Source organism: Arvicanthis niloticus, chromosome Y, assembly GCF_011762505.2.
Source record: "Arvicanthis niloticus isolate mArvNil1 chromosome Y, mArvNil1.pat.X, whole genome shotgun sequence".
Taxonomy (NCBI): Eukaryota; Metazoa; Chordata; class Mammalia; order Rodentia; family Muridae; genus Arvicanthis; species Arvicanthis niloticus.
In genome coordinates this window covers 13,375,304-13,394,058 of record NC_133431.1, presented here as the reverse complement: position 1 = coordinate 13,394,058, position 18,755 = coordinate 13,375,304, and the positions used below count along the sequence as shown (strand labels likewise).

The 18,755-nt window shown below is 40.4% G+C and overlaps 2 protein-coding genes across 2 annotated transcripts in view; one reads left to right on the top strand and one right to left on the bottom strand.

The window, feature by feature from the left end:
• LOC143437343 (uncharacterized) overlaps positions 1-7,080 on the bottom strand; it is a 31,936-nt gene extending 24,856 nt beyond the window's left edge. Inside the window, exon 1 of the mRNA XM_076922142.1 lies at positions 7,001-7,080. Within this exon, the coding sequence (XP_076778257.1) occupies positions 7,001-7,080 (80 nt within the window). The remainder of the gene's footprint in view (positions 1-7,000) is intronic.
• LOC143437404 (uncharacterized) overlaps positions 1-18,755 on the top strand; it is a 38,531-nt gene that overhangs the window by 17,427 nt on the left and 2,349 nt on the right. Inside the window, exons 3-4 of the mRNA XM_076922238.1 lie at positions 17,906-18,032; positions 18,230-18,290. Coding sequence (XP_076778353.1) covers positions 17,999-18,032; positions 18,230-18,290 — 95 coding nt within the window. The 5' untranslated portion in view covers positions 17,906-17,998. The remainder of the gene's footprint in view (positions 1-17,905; positions 18,033-18,229; positions 18,291-18,755) is intronic.

Below are 18,755 nucleotides of genomic sequence, written 5' to 3'. Positions count from 1 at the left end.
ATTTTCAAAACAGGAGTAGTTCATATTAAAATGTAGATTTCAATATAGGACTACTTAATAAATGGAATTTTCAATATAGGTCTAGTTCACATAAAATTGAAAATTGCAATCTAGGACTAGTTAACATGGAATTGTAAATTTCAATATGGCACTAATTATCATGGAATTGTAAATTTCAATCTAGGACTAGTTAACATTAAATTGTAAATTTCAATCTAGGACTAGTTAACATTAAATGAAAATTTTCATTATAGGACTAGTCAACATTAAATTGGTAAATTGCAATCTAAAACTAGTTAACATGGAATTGTAAATTTCAATATAAGACTAGTTTACATGGAATTGGAAATTGCAATCTAGGACTCATCAATATCGAGTCGTAAATTGCAGGATAGAATTAGTCAACTTGGAATTGTAAATTGCAATCTAGGACTAGTTAACATTACATTGAAAATTGCAATCTAGGACTAGTTAACAGGAAATTGTAAATTTCAATATAGGAAAATTTAACTTGGAATGGGAAATTGCAATCTAGGACTACTTAACATTAAGTTGTAAATTTCAATATAGGACTAGATATATAGAACCACTACAACAGTAGAGTCGTCCTCTCACATTGGATCATTTCTCTTGGACAAAGAACAAAGCCTTCTTCTTCCTGGAATAGATAGGTATTCTGCTTATGATTTTGACTTTCATGCACATATTGCTTCTGCCAAATCAACGAACCATGGACATACTGAGTGCCTCATTCACCACAATCGCATTCCACACAGTATTGCTTCTGACCAAGGAACTCATTTCACAGCAGAGAAGTGAGACAGTGGGACAATGATCATGGATTCTAATGGTATTAATTACCATTAATACCATAGTCCTTGTAACCCTGAAGGAACTGAACTGAAATAGAATGACCTTTAGAAGACACTTTTACAAGCCAATTAGGGGACAGCCACCTGGAGAGCTGGGCAGGGTCCTAGGCTGTATGTATTTTGAATCAGCTTCCAGTATTTGGTACAGTTTCTCTCACAGCCAACATCCATGGTTTCAGGAATCAAGGTTTTGGAAACCTGTGTGAAGTTCGCATGCCACAAGTCTCAGTGGAACTCAGCTCAAAATGGAGGGCTCCCTTTATCAGAAGGTCTTACATTTCTTTTTTTATTTATAATTTATTTATTTATTTATTTATTTATTTATTTAAGGGATTCCATATCTCTGTTTCAAATTTTCTAGACCATATCCCTGAACACAGGTGGCTGTTCTTATCAAAAGAATGTCCCTGTGTGGAGCTACTTAAACTCAAGCACACAAGTTCCATTCTGGCTTCCCTGCCCACATGATAATTATGTATACTATTATGACCAATAAATCCTTTCCACCTGTACCCATAAATGCCCTCATATACCTTATTTCTGGAACAATAAAGTAGAACTGACTCACTGTGCTGGTCTCCAGAGTTAATTTTATAATACAGCCATCTCAAGCCAGATTGCTGTGGCTGCTCCCTTTGTCCTCACTGTTTGGTAGCTAACAACCACCCAAGAATAAAGAAGACCCACACCAAAGCTACCACCCTTAGTGTCCCAGTAGGAAAAAATGTCAATGTGTTTTACATTCCTGTGTTTAGCCTTTCCTATTCTTCAGGTTTCTCACAAATTCTCCTGTCTTTCCATGAAACCATCACTGGTGATGCTGGACAAGATGAATATGTGGGGGCTGGCACTGCAGTCACCTTTGAGAGGATATCTATCCTTTTTGGTGTTTGTACAATGGATCCTTCTACATTGTTAAACTGACAAAAGGGGTGATATAGAAAGAGCAGCAGTTATGGTGCCTCAGAGAAGAATCCTTCTAAGGGGACAAAATAAAACAAAAGAGATGACAAAGATTATCAAATAAAACAGTCAAGGAAGGGAGGACACAGGGAAGGATTCTGTTAGGAGAGTCAGATAACATCCACAATACACAAAAGCCAGACTGATAGGACCATCATAATTTCTATTCAGGATATAGTTAAGAACATAATTAGGGCAACATTATGCTTATTATAGGAAGAAAATAGGCAGGTGTACCACCTAAAAACCAACATCATGCTTTGTATTGGGTGTTAGAAGACTGATACTTTTGGCCTTCTTGTAAGGCTGTGCTTTTCCCCCAGCCTTGAGCAGGCCTGAGAGACCTTGTTTACCACAACAGACCAAGTGATAGGATCTAGGTGGAGTTACCCACCTTAGCTTCACAGAACATAGAAGCAGAACTGCCCCTGGACTTGCCTTGAGATATCTCAGGCCATGACCAGGAATGGATTATAGATTATCTCACCCATCTTCAGCTGAAACAAGGAGGGGTTTTGGGTTGGGCCTCCCCCATTTAAATTGAGAGCTGAACATTAAAGCTTAGAGCCTTGATCACAGAACTTTGTCTTGGCTTCATCTCTTCTCACCCTCCGTCCCTTTTCATTCCCAGCCCCCTTTCAGGTGAACTTAGTTGATTCGTGGCCGCATGTAGCTACATAAGGCCAGCAGTTCAGTGAAAACATATTGAGGAATTTTTGACAACCCATTACAAGTTTATATTCAACCACTGATTCTCTTCTATTACAATCTAGTGTAATATATGAAGAATTAAATTTTGAGGAAATACTCCTAGCATCATTATTAATATGGGCTATGTTTTATAAGGAGAAATGTGCATCTATTATGAGTTGGACAATATTCCATAACCCTTCACAAAAGGATAAAACTTGAGCCAGCAGTTTGCTTCCTCAGAACCCTTCATGAAGAGCCTGTACCTGCTGCTCCTACATCACATTTAAATCAGGGACCGTGCATGGTTACTGTAGTGAAGGACATAGTCTATTAGTGAGAAGTTCTCTTTGATAGTGAGATGGTGTTCTATATTTGGTAAATATAGCTTTTAGACTTGGCCTCAGTATTTAATAAGGTTGTTCAGTTTTCCTCAGCTGTATGTAGACCCTGCCATGCTGAAGTAAGCAAAGGGCTTTTCTTTCATCTGGAATATTGAGAATCATTTATATATGACAAAGAGAATCAAGAGTGAGAATTTATTTTCTAAATCACATTTCACAAAATCAAACATAACTTTTGAGGACTCTTGTCCCATCACTTGCTAAAGGGACACACTGCATTTTGAAAGTGATCATACTTTACATATGCCTGCTTAAGATTATATGTTTGTTTAGCAAAATCAACTTCTGTTGACCTGTTAAGGTCTGTTGAAATTTCATGTCTCGGTTATCACTTGATCTTCTGAGGAATCTCTGTATCTTCAAGCTTTTCTTTGTACTATTTTTCTGTTAGTGAACATTACTCGATATCCTTGCTTGGGCTGAGTCTGACTTCCCATAGAAGCTTTGAGGGAATCATCCCTGTATTCTGACTCTCCTCAATGTAGACTGGACACAGGATAGGATAAAACTTATATTACAGCCAGTTTGTCATAAATGTTGATCTGAAGACAGATACTTTATCCCATATGTATTTCCCCAATTTTTTATGATCTAAGTGCCTTAAATATCTCATTTATTCCTTCAGAACTTCCAACGGCTGTGTATGCTTTCTTTTCTTCTCATTTGGGGAATTTCCATCGTATTCTATACATAACTTTTTAATTGAAACCATTTGCATCTTTAGATCATTCTAATATTTTATAAATATTAATACCATAACATACAATAGGGTTAACAAAAAAATTCACAATCTATTGTGAATATATTTATTCAGGGGTGGGAAATAAGCAATTTATATCCCCTCTTTCTAAGTTCTCAGTGGCACTTCATTTCAAAATTATCATAGTTCACCCTAGGATTATGGTGAAATAATTGGTTTTACATACAAAAAATTGACAAAGTGTTTCTTCTGAGACTGTAGACGTCCTGCAATCAGTCACAATAAAAATACTTTACTCAGTACATCTGGAGACAACTTTATATTACCTAAATAGTTATTACTTTTCCAAGTTGTACAAATTCTGGCCAGCCATGTTATTTTTTGATAGAGGTTCAGTAACATTTAAAAAGACGTGCTGTAATTATTTTAATTCAACAGAGCCGAAGGTATGAAAATGGCTGTTGTTTAATTTAGAAGATAAGATAAGCCCTGTGCTGGATCTTTGTATATTTATCTGATTTAAAGAGGTTTTACTAGATATAAATGTCTTTTAAAATATTAACATGTTTATGGCTTCATACAATTTAAAATATGTATATATCATAGTTAAAAACCTAGATGTGTTAGTCTTATTTGAGTGAGGAGATTATCTAATATTAATAACATCTTGTCTAGGAGTAGTAAAATCTTTAAAACATGTTACCTCTTCCAAGGAAAGATTCAGACCCATATTATCAGTTTATATTTATTCTACCTGTGTAGATATAAGAATTAAATATATTTTTGTCCTTTCAAATCTATTTTTAAGTTTATTTTCATTAGGAAAAAAATGAACTAGGATCAAGTTAACAAGTTTAATTTACTTGTAATTCATTTGCTATTAAGTACATCATGTGAATAACAAACCATGTCTTGTGTATATTCTACATGTAATTAATAAAAAGTCAAAATTTATAAGCCATGACTTTGTGTCTATTGCTTGTCTGGGATTTCTGTTTCAGAATTTTCATTTTAAAGTGAAAACTTCACTGAGAAATGTTTAGTAAGCATAATTTTAGGTTGGTGAGAAATTAAACCAGACATGTCTAGAGCAGAAGAGTACTGAAGCACATTTTATCTCAGAGGAAAATTAACTGCAGAAATAACTGATGGTGAAACACAAAACAGGGTAACATAAATGTTCTTTGCTGGCTGCAAGCTCTGTGACTCTCAGAATCTTAATCTTTGGTTATCTGTGGGGTTCTGTGAATATCAAAGTCTTTGCTTCCTTTGTTAGTATGCTAGTTTGGGAGGTAAATGGCTAGAAAAACTTTTAGGTTCTTTTGAGAAAGCTTTCTATAAGTAAGAGAGAAGCTATCAGAATAAGAATAAAGGAAACTATTAAGATATAAAATGAATACCTTGTAGGCCTGATAATTCTTCTTTGTGTAATAGGGATAATTTTGACTCAGTAGGACCATCAAGAATAATGATGGCCACCTTAACCTTAACCCTGAGCCTAACCCTATCCTAACACTCACCTCTGAATTTCCTAACCTCCTAAACTGAATTCTAAAAACACTTATACTAATCCTAATCATAAATGTATAATCCCCTAACCCTAAGTCAAATCCTGATTGCTGTGGGGCATATCTCTTAATTACAACTTTTGAAGTGAGAAATCCTTTATTAATCTTGCTCTTTTGAGATGTTCAGATAAACCTTTAATCTGGGCTACAGATTCTTTTGACAACCTACATACATAAAGGACATTGAACAGGGCAGTTTTTTTTTTTGTTTGTTTTGTTTTTTGTATTGGCCCTACTTCTTTTTACAAAACAAAGATGATTTGTTAGTTTATTTGCATTTTGAAACTGGTATTAGTAAGTACTTAATTCTTCAAAATTCTGGTATTCACTGAATATCAGCTGTAATATCCTGCAACATGAAGTCAAGCAGTCCTTGATTTTTCTAATTTACCTTGTCCAACAGCCTTTATTGGGACATTCTAGTACATAACCTTTCTCTATACAAAGATTCATTATCTCTATGATTTGAGCTATGTTTATCTACAGAACCGGTACTAATCCAACTCTGGTTTTTCTTCACATTGCCACAGATGAAGATGTTCTGGCTGACAGTAGTGCTCAACTGTGTTTCCCTTATGATTCTAGATTTTCTCCAGGGTTGATTGATACCTATCATCTGGCAAACCCGAGATATAGGTTCCCTGAGCCCAGCATGAAGCTTGATTTCTAAAACCCCACTTTAATATTAATGGTGTTAGCATTCTGTCTAAAACTCTACCTCAGTTACCTGGTGACAGCCAGGTATGCTCCTCCCCATAGTTACCTCTCTCTAAAGAGAGATGGAATATGATCTATGAGTGTGTGGGGAAGTGTGGAGGAAGGGGATGTCTCAGCAGGCTCGTGCCTCCTGTTGAGATATTTCTCTCCCCCACCCCAAGGGACCATGCCCCATGCAGGGACAGCTCTTCCCCAGGAGCAAACCATCAGAAGACAGTATATTATAGAATATACTTTATTCAGGGCATGGGGAGGAGAGTTAAGAGGGTAGTAGAGGCAGAGAAAGGCAGGGAGAGGCAGAGAGTAGTGAAGTAGAGGCCGGGCATGAGCCTGTGGAGAGAGAGGGGGGAAGGAAAGAGCTCAAGTGGGCAAGAGAAAGAGAGACCAAATGGGCAAGATATCAAAAGAGAGAGGAAGAGAAAGCAGCCACTTTTATAGTGGGTCAGGCCTACCAGGCTGTTGCTAGGTAACCATGGGGAGAAGCATACCTTTCTGTTGCCAAGTAACTTGGGTGGAGTTTAGACAATGCTAAGAAATAACTAGGGCAGCTGGGCAGTGTGGCACACACCTTTAAACCCAGCATTTGGGAGGCAGAGGCAGGTGGATTTCTGAGTCTACAGAGTGAGCCTGGTCTACAGAGTGAGTTCCAGGACTGATAGTGCTACACAAAGAAACCCTGTCTCAAAAAAAAGAAAGAAAGAAAGAACCAGGGTATCCTTCCACTTGTGGGTCAGAATGATACCTCTACTGCACCTTGAGTACTGGGCTATGGAAGCTGTTCACCTTGATTACAGGAAGAAGAAGGCAAATGCTGTGAGGAAAGCTTAGGTAAGGTCTGGTGTCAGGTCCTGGTAGGTGCAGGATCATTGCTCTCAGAGGGGAGGAGCAGGAGGCTGAACAGCCAGAGCTGCAATGCTGGGTTCTCCCCCAGGGCTGGGTGGGGTGAGATTCCTCTTTGAAGACAGAAACAAATGCTAATGGAGTGCAAACCTCTCCTGAGCTCTGGAAAAGGTCTGACCCTGGTCTGGAAGCACACTTTAACCTTGAGGAGTGGTAAGACTGGCCAATTGAGGCTTCCAGGCAGACCTGCCAATCAGACAAGGAGGCAGGTTCTCCCGGGTGCCATTTTGCAAGTTCGCTGTCCCTGTGCAGGCTTGAATGGTCATCTGTGTCCTGCTCTGAGCTCTGCTGTGGATGCTGTGTGGAGACTTCAGGAAGCTCTGAAATCGAGTCATGGTGAGCACAGGATCACTGCCCACAATGGGTACGGGAAGGTGGCTGAGCAGTGGGAGCTGGGGTGCTGGGTCCTCTCTGGGGCTGCATGGGAAGCATCAGCCAGGTATGACCACCTGTGAGGTCCCTGGTGATGCCCCTCACGTGTTAAATCAGGAGGTGAACTCTGAGTAATGTCACTATCATGGATGATTCTGAATCTGCCCAAAACATTTGGACCAGTTGCTTTCCTGTAGAAACACGGGTGGTTTCTCTGACTCTGCAGTACATTTGTCCAAATCCTTTTGTCTTTTATAGAATACATTAAGAAGACTGGTATAGCTGGGCAGTGGTGAAACACGCCTTTAATCCCAGCATTGTGGAGGCACAGGCAGGCAGATTTCTGGGTTCGAGGCCAGCCTGGTCTACAGAGTGAGTTCCAGGACAGCCAGGGCTACACAGAGAAACCCTGTCTCAAAAACAAACAAACAGACAAACAAACAAAACCTGTTTTTAAGAAGACAGGCATACATCTAAGAGATCTACTTTCATACATTACTTGTTTTTCTTTCGTTTAGTTTTTGTTAATTTTTTTCCGATGCAGTTCTTTATGTTGCTTTATTTTTTATGTTTAGTATTTGATTATTATGAGGTAAAAGGACTTTTTCCCCTCCAATCTCTTAGGTGTTTTGGATGCCTCTTGTACATTAACATACATGTTCTTTGGTTTAGGAAAATTTGCATTATTATCTCATTGACAATATTTTCTAGATCTTTGGGCTGATATTCTTTTTCCTCTATTTCAATCATCTGTAGTTTTCCCCTCTCTCTCTCTCTCTCTCTCTCTCTCTCTCTCTCTCTCTCTCTCTCTCTTTTTGGTTTTTTGAGTCAGGGTTTCTCTGTGTAGCCTTGGCTGCCCTGGAACACACTCTGTAGACCAGGCTGGCCTCGAACTCAGAAATCCACCTGCCTCTGCCTCCCAAGTGCTGGGATTAAAGGCGTGCACCACCACTGCCCGGCTAGTTTTCCCTTCACATATGTTGAAAAATTCCTAGTTGTTTAGGGTTAGGAAACTTTTAGAATCCACATATTTTTACCCAATGTATTCATTTTGTTTTATTCATCCTTAATATCTGAGACTCTCTCTTCCTTTCCCATTCTGTGGGTGAACCTTGCCTCTGTAGTTGTCAGTGCACAGGCAATTTCAATGCTCTTCTCTCAGGGACTTAGCAATTGCTTAAGTCATTCCCTGCCTCCATCACCTGCTGCTGTTGTCAGGTGTGCTTTATATACACGAACCACCAGCTACACAGCTCTCTCTGTTTGTTCCCTGTCTCAGTTCATGTCTTCTCTCTATTCTCTTTGTTTACTTTCAGGGTTCTCTCTCTCTGCTCCCTGTCTGTCTGTCTGCTGTCTCTCTGCACATCCTCTTTTGTGCCTCATTGCCTTCCTCAGATTCTCACTCATATCCGTGCTCCCAAACAACCTCTTTTTTACCATATCTGTTGCATGTTTTAATTTCTCAGGACCTGCTGTGTTAGGATAGGTTGGCGCTTTTGATGACCTATTTTTTTCTGGCTGTTATTTATTATATTCCTATGCTGGTGTCTAGGCCTCTGAGTTTGAAGTGATTATTATCTCAGTACTGATTTCTGGATTTGTCTTGCTTGGGTGGGAGTTTTGTTCCTGGGTTGCTCTTTGATGTCTGGATTTACAGAGAAAGTTGCCTCCTTTACTGACATGTTTGGTGGGTATGCTCAAGAGGGAATGCTTGCAAATGTTGGGAGCAGGGAGTTGGGCAGGAAGAGATGATCTTAGCATCCACAGGCAGACATAGTCAGGACAGATGTAAAGCTGCCTCTGGTGTTTAGTACAGTGCTAGGGGAAACTGTGATCATTGCATCTGGGATAACAGACAGTGTGGTAGATCTATAGAAAGCTTACCTGTGTTCTGGCAGGTAAAGCATGTGGTTGAACAGGAACTGTCTGCACAAGTGAGGCTGAGACACAGGGATGAGGCAGGAAAGGAAGGGCAGGTGGGGATTGTCTGTCTTACCTATAAGAGGCATGCACAGGGGGAGAGGCAACTTCCACTGGTATTCTGTCTCAGAGTAAGTGCAAATGACATTAGGATTTGCAGTAACAGATAGTGAGGCAGGTCTTTGGACAAAGTACCTTTTCTACTGTCATGCATGGCTTGTGGTTGAACAGGGGCATCTTTCAATAATCAGGACCTCAGGCACAAAGGTGAGTTCGTAAAGCACAATCAATTCTGTTTCTGAGAGTGCACAAAGTCCACTTGAGCAAACATCCTATGACAAGCCCACCTTGTCCACAGACAGTCAAGGTACAACTGCAGGGTTTAGCTACATATAGATAACTAACACACCTTACAGAGACAAAGTTAGTCTACACATCATGGTTGTCAGATGGTTTCACCCCCTTGATTGGTTCCTGCAGATTATGCCGGACATGTAGTTTTTAAAATATTAAGTTGCTGACCTTGTATTAATGTCTTAATCTTGCTGTAACTACAATAAATATCCAGCACCTCTAGACTCTCAGTTTTGATCTCATGTGAGGCTGACTGGTGAAAATCCTTATTACAGAGCTCATAATAAAGACCTCCATGTGATTGCATTGCAATAGGCTCCTTATTGGTCATTGTGGTCTCTGTGGCTTGGACATAACATCTTGGTGCATTGATGCAAGACCCTCAGGATTCCCAACTAAAGGATTGAAAGGCCAGTTGTTAAGATCCACCATTGTTTTTGTGTCAGTGGCTTGTCTGCCAGGGCTACACAGAGAAACCCTGTCTCAAAACAAACAAACAAACAAACAAACAAACAAAAAAACAAACAAAGAAAACAGGTGTAGCTGGGCAGTGGTGGCCTTTAATCCAAGCACTCGAGAGGCAGAGGCAGGGGGATGATGGTGATGGAATAATGATCAATAATCATGTTAATCAATAATCAATACTAATTGATGACCAATATTCAATACTAGTCAATAACCAAAAGTGATCAATAATCTTGCTAATCAAAAATTGATAATCAGCAGACAGTGCTAATCAATAATCAATATTAATCAATAGCCAATAATGATGAATAATTGATGGCGCATACCTTTAATCCCAGCACTTGGGAGGTAGAGGCTCGCAGATTTCTGAGTTTAAGGCCAGCCTGGGCAACCGAGTGAGTTTAGGGACTGCCAGGGCTACTCAGAGATAGAAGCTGGAGACTACATTTCCCATAAGGACTCCTGCCAAAATGGCGGTCAAAGAACTAAATGCACACACACATTAAACTCAATCCAATATGGCGGCTGTCCTTCGAACTACATATCCCATGAGGCCACGAGGAAAAAGAAAGATGGCGGCCACTGGGAGACTACATTTCCCATGAAGGCGCTGGACCGTCGCACAGGCATGATGTATGAAAATCCCGACCAGAGCCCAGTGACTGCACCAGGAGAAAACCACTGCCACCATCACAGTCTGGGAAAAGCACCTCTGTCCTGGTTGTATCCGTGTCCTCCTTCTGACGTCACAGACCCAGCGATGCAATCTGATCGCCCACCGCAGGGCTGCTGCAGACAGGGAGATGACTGGAGCCTCCAGGTACCATGACGGGCGGGTGGAAGTGGAGGCCCAAGGTTGCCCATGAATCTGAGGCAGGGGCATGACTGGAGTTGCTTATAGGTACTGGCTGGCGGACCTATGGACACACCCCCAGACTTGTACAAAGGAGAACTGTATTGTGTTGGGTGTTATTATTAAAAGACCCCCAGGAGGGGAGACCCTCACTCTAGTCTGGGGATATCACAATCACTCAGTAAATCACAAGACACAAGAGGCTTTATTTCAGTAATCAGCCGGGCTGAGTTCGAGACTCATAATGAGGAGTGTCTACTAGGAGGCCAGGGGGAGAAAGGTATTTAAAGGAAAAAAAAAACACAAACCAGGGGGGTGAAGGGGAAACCAAGGAAGGATATCATAAAAATAGTGGAAAGTTCCAGCCCATCATTCAGTCAGTCATGTGAGAAACATGGTGTATATGTTTTTCTCAGGAATTGAATCTTGCTCAACCATCTACTTTGTGGTCAGCCAGTTCCTGGAACGACCCAGCTGACCTGTATTTTTAGTTCTGCTTTCTTTGTGGTTAGCCAGTTCCTGGAACCTGGAGCTAGTGAACCAGTTGGCCTACATTCTTGGCTCAGCTCTAGGGGGTCATAAAAACTTCCCATAACCTTTATAAATTTTTATATCTTTCAATTGTCACCTGGTCATCGTTTTCATGAGGACACAAGGGTCACCAGTGTGTGTGAAACTGATCATCGATGGACTGTAATTACTATCATGGGCTTTCATTTTAAGATCTAAAATAAAGTACTTAAGTACAAGCATGGAGGTACAAGCCTTAAATCCCAGAAGAAAAGCGACAAGCAGTTCTCTGATTCAAGTCTTCCTGGTACAGAACAAGTTTTAGGTAATGAAAAGCTTAGATACACGCAAAGTGTTACACATATATTACCCAGAATTCAGGAGACAGAGCCATGCAGACCTCTGAGTTCAAGGTTCATCAACTGGGTAAGATCCAGGACAGCCGAGCTTAGGCAGTGAAGTTGTTGAAAAATAGATATCTGGTGACGGTGTAATAGAAGGAGTCATGTTCCAGCCCCAGCAAGCAGAGGAACTCAGCAGTTTGTCCTTGTGGCTCTGGGAGGAAAGAATAGAAGAGACAACTGAGACAATTGATGCTGGTTGGCTGTAGTTAAAAAATTAGTGGGGATGAAGAAGAAACCAGCTTCACTGAGGTGAAATCTTGTGGTGGGTTTTTTCTGAGAGGACAAAGAAGCTGTGTTCCAGAGACAGCCAAGGTTGTCCCTTGTTGTGCACCTGGATTTGGTCATGTGTGAAAATCACCCAGGTGGTATTGGTTTTTAGGCATAAATGAATCTCATGCAGAGCAGCTAAGGCTTGGCCCAGTAAAGGGAGTACAGGAGAGGAAAACAGTGAATCCTAGTCTCAGGAGAAGAACCCAGGATATTGAAGATATCAGTCCCATGGGATGAGCAGAAAGAACAGCAGCAGCAGTAAAGTGGAGTCAAGCAGAACCTAGAGTGCTATAGATGGAAGAGCTGGAGAAGTGACCCAATCTGTTTTGAGGAGCACAGATGATCATGTGTGGATCCCAGATACTGGAACAAGAAGCTGTAATACTAAAGTTACCTTTGAAACCCTAATATTTTGAAATTCCAGAGCTGTGGGGTACCTGCTCAGGAAAACTGTTTCAGACAGTGCAGTAACAGATAGTGAGGCAGGTCTTTGGACAAACTACCTTTTCTACTGCCATGCATGGCTTGTGGTTGAACAGGAGCATCTTTCAATAATCAGGACCTCAGGCACAAAGATGAGTTTGTAATGCCCAATCAATTCTGTTTCTGAGAGTGCACAAAGTCCACTTGAGCAAACATCCTATGACAAGCCCCTCTTGTCAACAGCCAGTCGAGGTACAACTGCAGAGTTAAGCTACATATCGATAACTGATACACCTTACAGAGAAAAAGTTAGCCTACCTATCATGGTTGCCAGTTGATTTTGCCCCCTTGTTTGGTTCCTGCAGATTATGGCAGTCATGTAGTTTTTAAAATATTAAGCTGCTGTCCTGTATGTTAATGTCCCAATCTTTCTGTAACAATACCCAGCACCCCTAGACTTGGTCTCTCAGATTCGAGCTCATGTGAGGCTGACTGGTGAGAATACTTATTACAGAGCTCATAATAAAGACCTCCATGTGTTTGCATTACAATAGGCTCCTTGTTGGTCATTGGGGTCTCTCTGACTTGGACATAACATCTTAGTGCATTGACTGGAATCCCAAGACCCTCAGGACTCCCAAGTTAAGGATTGAAAGGCCAATTTTTAATATCCACCATTGTTTCTGTGTCAGTGGCTTGTCTTCCTGAATTGTGTGTGTGTGCCTTGGTTTTCAGATTTTTCTTGAGTATCTGTGTAGGGAGATGACTAAATTCAATATGGAACCCTGCTACAGTGGATACACTGGAAAGTCTGAGCCCCGAAGTGCTTCAAAGATGTTCCAGAGCCTGGTATAGTAGACAGTGTTTCTCTGGTCTTAATCTCTGGGAAGGTTAGAGCAAACTTGGAGCCCTGCTACAGGGCTCACAGTTGCCATCCTGTCTTCATTTTCTCCTTTGTCCAAGTGGAGGAATCTTCTGGGTAGCGTTTAGCGCCCCCTTTTGGCTGTCTATTTTGTGTGTGGAACTTTGTCATTCTCTCACTGAGGAAATGAGACACACTCCACACTAATTGATTTAGTTACCAGCCCCACACCTTGGGTTAAATCCTTCTTAACAACAGGACATAGGCCCATTGACTAGTCCATGACAGAGAGCTCTTAAAGACAGAATCCAGGGCAAAATCAGGCTCTGCCTACCTTGTTTTACAGGGTAGAAAGACAAAGACCTCATTTCCCACCTCCTGAACTACCCTCTGCCCAGTTTATCTGTGACTCTGTAGTTTTGAACTTCGAGCTGTCATAAGATGGGAGGTTGTTCTTCATTGATTGTCACAAATTTAGCATATCTTCCTTGGACCAGAGATCCTGTCCGTTGTGGTGGTCATTTGTGTTGTGTGAGACAATCTGCTTTTCTGTCCACCTTCCTGCTGTTTTAGCCTCCTCCTTGGTAGCACTGGCCTGAGAACCCAGGGTTAAAGATGCTCACCCCAGGTCAGCACAGCATCTGAGCTCCCCATTCCAGTGTATCCTTCCCTGCTCTGAGCCAGGTGCCCTCCCTATTTTGTCCTGGCTCAGCCAGAGCTCCAACTCCCTCTTGTGGTGGCAGGGGATCCTGTAATTGATATGGTTAAATTTTAGGTTTTTTGTTGTAACAACTTCCTCATTTATTATTGTGTCTGTGTTATTGTTGTTTTCAGTTCTCAGCATTTCGGAGCTACAGTTATCTGAAGGAGCCACAGTTGAGGGCCTGCCCTCATCAGGAGGACTGGGTGCTATGTCTGTGAGAGATAGTGTTGATGATTGATTAGGAAGGCTCTCTCACTCAGTATTGCAATATCCCTAAGCAAGTGATTGGTCCTGGGCTGGATGAGAGAGCAGGCTGAGCATGAGACAGTGACCAAGCAAGAGAGCAAGACAGGAAACAGTGTTTGTCCATGCTTTTTTTATGGTATATTTTATTTACATTTCAGATGCCATCCCATTTCCCCACCCCCCACCCCCAATAAAACCCCTATCCCATGCTCCTTTTTCCTTTTTCCTTTTATACTCTTTTTTAAAATATTAATTAAAGGCATTATAAGTTTGTTAATGCTGAATCAGAAGTGTAACCCAATACCCAACCTAGATATATAAACTATCTTTGACTGGTGGAGACACGTGAACATTTGCCTCCATGCCCCCCCCTTTTCTCTCTCTTTCTCTCTCTCAACACCTAGCTTCTCCTTTCCTTTTTCTCCTCCTCTCCTTACTCCTTCTCTTCCTCTTGGTACACCTTCCCACCTTAGTTCCTCTTACATATCACCCTTCCTGTTAAAATAAAACTTTTCCCTCAAAATACTATTAGAACATAATTATGCCAATTTGTACCATTGAGGTACAATATAGTCCTAATACCCAGTCCATCAATTTGTTGACTAACCAGAACCTCTGTCATCTATCCTAACTAAAACTCTTAGTTCTGAACCTGGATTTTTCCTTGGCTTTAGAATGAATGTCAGCTGAAAACCATCCACTCAAAAATTTTCTCTCAAGGTAAATAGCCAGGATTGACTATGAGACCATATATCATATAATCCCGTCAGAAATCCAGAATGGCTGAGTTAATTGTCCATGCTTTTTGCTTTCAGTTTCTAATCTAAGCTCCCAAAATGATGGACTGTGATCTGACAGAACCATGTACAATAACCAGTTATTACCTGAGTTGGTTTTGCTTAGAGGATTCAATCACAGCAGCAGAGTAGCAAGTTAGAACAACAACCAAATGGTATCAAAGCGTTATTTGGCTGCCGTATTCTTGTGGACAGGACAAATTTTGGGTAGAAAGATGTTTGGATTGGTTTGGGTCTTTAACTCTACATTAAGGGTCCTGCCTGACTGCAGGATGTGGTCTCTTCAGCATCCATATCTCACTGCTATGCATCTTAGCTAAGATCAACCTTAGAATCCTTGGTACCTATTTGTGGTCTCTGGCACATCCTAAATGTACCCCCTCACCCCCAGCCACTTGCAGATTTTGATTCATTTTCCTCTCTGGCCCTCTCTTGTTTCTCGCCACACCTGTTGCTGGTTCTCCCCGATTCCCCTTCTTATCTGTTCTCCCATTCAGTTCTCTCTCTTCCATCTGCCTCCTATGATAACTTTACTCCCCCTTCTGAGTGAGAGTAAACTGTGCTCATTTCGGCCTTCCTTGTTGTTTAGTTTCTTTGTGTCTATGAAATGTAGTGTGGGTTTCCTGTATTTTATGATTATTATTAACTTGTAAGTGAGTACACACATGCATGTGCTTTTAGATCTGGGTTACCTCACTCAGATAATTTCTAGTTGTATCCATTTGCCCGCCAAATTCATGATGTCATTGTATTTGATAACTAAATAATGTTTCATTTTGTAAATGAACCACATTTTCTATGGTTTTCACATTTTGGTTGAGCAGCATGTGTATTATTTCCAGTTTCAAGTTGTTATAAGTAAAATGGCTATGAACTTAGTGGAGTCCGTACTCTAAGTCACCTGCCTTCACAGAGTCCCTCCTATATCTTCTGTTTTTCCTTTGAGAGGGTGTGGGCCTCTTGGTATCCATGATGGTGTATCAAGACTCTATTGGGTTAGGTGCATCCTCTCCACTCAGGCCAGACCTGGCACCCCAGTTATGTGAACAGATTCCAATGATAGACAGCAGCTTTAGGGACAGCTCCTGCTAGAGGTGTTGTAGGACCATCATGAAGACTGAGCTGCACATCTGCTACTTACAGCCCATCAGTCCTTTGTCCAGCCTGTGTGTGTTATTGTTTTTGTCTCAGTTTCATGATGTCCCCAAGGGTCAAAGTTAGTTGAGTCTACTGGTCTTCCTATAGAGTTCCTGTCCTCTCGAGGGCCTTCAATCCTTTCCCCAACTCTACCATCAGAGTTACCAAGGTGCATGCAATGTTTGACTGTGGATCTCTGCTTCTACTTCAGTCAGCTGCTGTGTGGAGCCTCTCAATGGACAATTATGCAAGAATCCTGTGTGGGAGCATCACAGATTATCCTTAATAATGTCATAAATTCAGGCTTGTCCATGTGTGTCTCCAATTGAGTGAGTTTTCATTGTCCACTCCGTCAGTCTCTGATCCAGCTTTACTTCTGCATTTCTTTTAGACAGGATAAATTTTGTTCTGGGTGTCTCCAGTGTTGTGGTTGAATCTGATCCTTCAGCTTTCTTCTCATGCTCCCATACATTCCCCATTTGGACTCTGTCCCTCAATCACATAAGAGACTGTGCACACATTTGCTATTCAATGCTATGCTATTTTGCAAACCTAGTGGTTTTATATTTTTAACTTAATACATTCTGTTTCTGTTTTTCTAGACCAAATTTTTTCGTGTAGCCGTTTTTGTCTTGATTGTAGATATAGAAACCACATAAGCCCCCTGACATGTTTTTGTTCAATAAGGACATGATTTTTTGCTCGTCTTCATCCACATATTTAATTTTGAAATTCAGCCTAATATATAGATTATATTCTATTTCTCCAGATGGCTTCTGCTCATATCATTAGTATTATCTGATGCTTCAGATTCATTGAATTGCAGATGTATGATGTTCTGAGTAACTCTTATGTTTGTTGTGAAATTTTTGAATAAAAAAGTGTATTATGGCTGGGTACATGAATATGAATATCATGTGTGCCTCATCTTTACTGTTGTCAGAAGATGGCCTCAGAACTCCTGATGCTGAAGAAATGGACAGGTGTTGGTCCACATGTGTATGCTTGAAATTGACCACCATTATGTGGAAGACTAGCAAGACCTTTCCATTCCTGAGCTATATCTCTTGAACTACGTTCTTTATTTCTGATAAACATATATATATTACCAATATTTTCATCGATCTATTTTTAACTGTTTAAACATGCATTCCCTTGTAGTATAATTTAATTATTGTTGCTGTTTGAACTGGTTCACTTTATGTTTATGCAAGATGAATACAGAACTGCAGTGAATTTATAATTCTTTTCAGGAACTTCAGTAATGAACTGTGAGTTCATTCTATCATTTTTTCCCCTGGCTTATTTTTGTAGCGGAGTGAGATTCCTAACATGTAACTTTTGCTGTCCTGAAACTCATTGCATGGCCCTTGCTGGCTTCCAGCTCAATAACATACACCTGCCTGTACCTTTGTGATTAAAGACATGAGAAAATACACACAGCTTGCCCGTCACATTTGTAGTTAGTAATTGTTCATACATCTTTTCAGATGTGTGCTCAGTACAGTTGATCTGTTTCCCCCTGCAAACCCCTCGCAGTTGCCATTTGTGTTGCAAAGCTATATCCTATTCAAAGGGTTCAGAAGTGACACAGGTGAACCTTATATTTCAAGTTTTTTCTAAACTGACATGGTGATTATATTATAATTTGTGTGTTAGAAAGTAAATGGAGGAATCACCTGAATTATAAGGTTATATTGTCTAGGAAGCATAATTTACTTTGTACTGATGTCAGTATCAGGCTTTGTGTTGTACACATGTATGTGATATTTTAGGAAGCAGTGAGTTTCGAAGATGTGCATGTGAACTTCACTGCTGAAGAGTGGAATTTGCTGGATCTTTCCCAGAAGAATCTCTACAAAGATGTGATGCTTGAGACCTACTGGAACCTCACTGCTATTGGTAAGACTGTGAATATATTTTTACTTCTCAATATAAGGGAAAATGTTTCTGGGTTGCTGATGATCATATCTTATTTCAATAGAGAACAATTAATATTGAGTTGAATAAATCAGGTTCATTGCTGTGAAAATTCAGAGTAACTTCAATGTTGCCTAATCCCAATCCCATATCTTTCATTTTCTGGTACTGTGTTTTAGGATATAATTTGGAAGGCCATCATACTGAAGAACAATGTCAAACGTCTAGAAGTCATGAAAGGTAATTTTAATGTATAAGCTGATACAAATATGCCTGTGAGGAAAGTTTAATATGATCTGGAAGCTCTAATGGAAAGCAAGTGTGTAAAATATCAGTCCTTTTATTGTAGCTATGATTATAAATTCGTCCAAAATTATGTACCTCAATGTCAGTTATGTGATTGGTGTTTGCAAGGCAATTCTGTAAGAAAGAAGAGAAGGAAACAATGCCTTAAGCGATCAGTTTATTTGATTTGTATCTTCATTAGAGCTATGTTATGGAACTACCAATTTGTATAGTCTCATAATATTTAGATGTTGCACATTGAATAGTGATAAACATGTATCCATAACCTTCTAATAAGCAAATAGTTCATGATAAAGTTGGTGATACTCATATACTTGTAGTGAAAATTTTAAGTTTAGTGTTTTGTCAGTTTATGAGAGTCAAGAATGTTGTCGTGGGGAAACATTAATCATGTCTGCA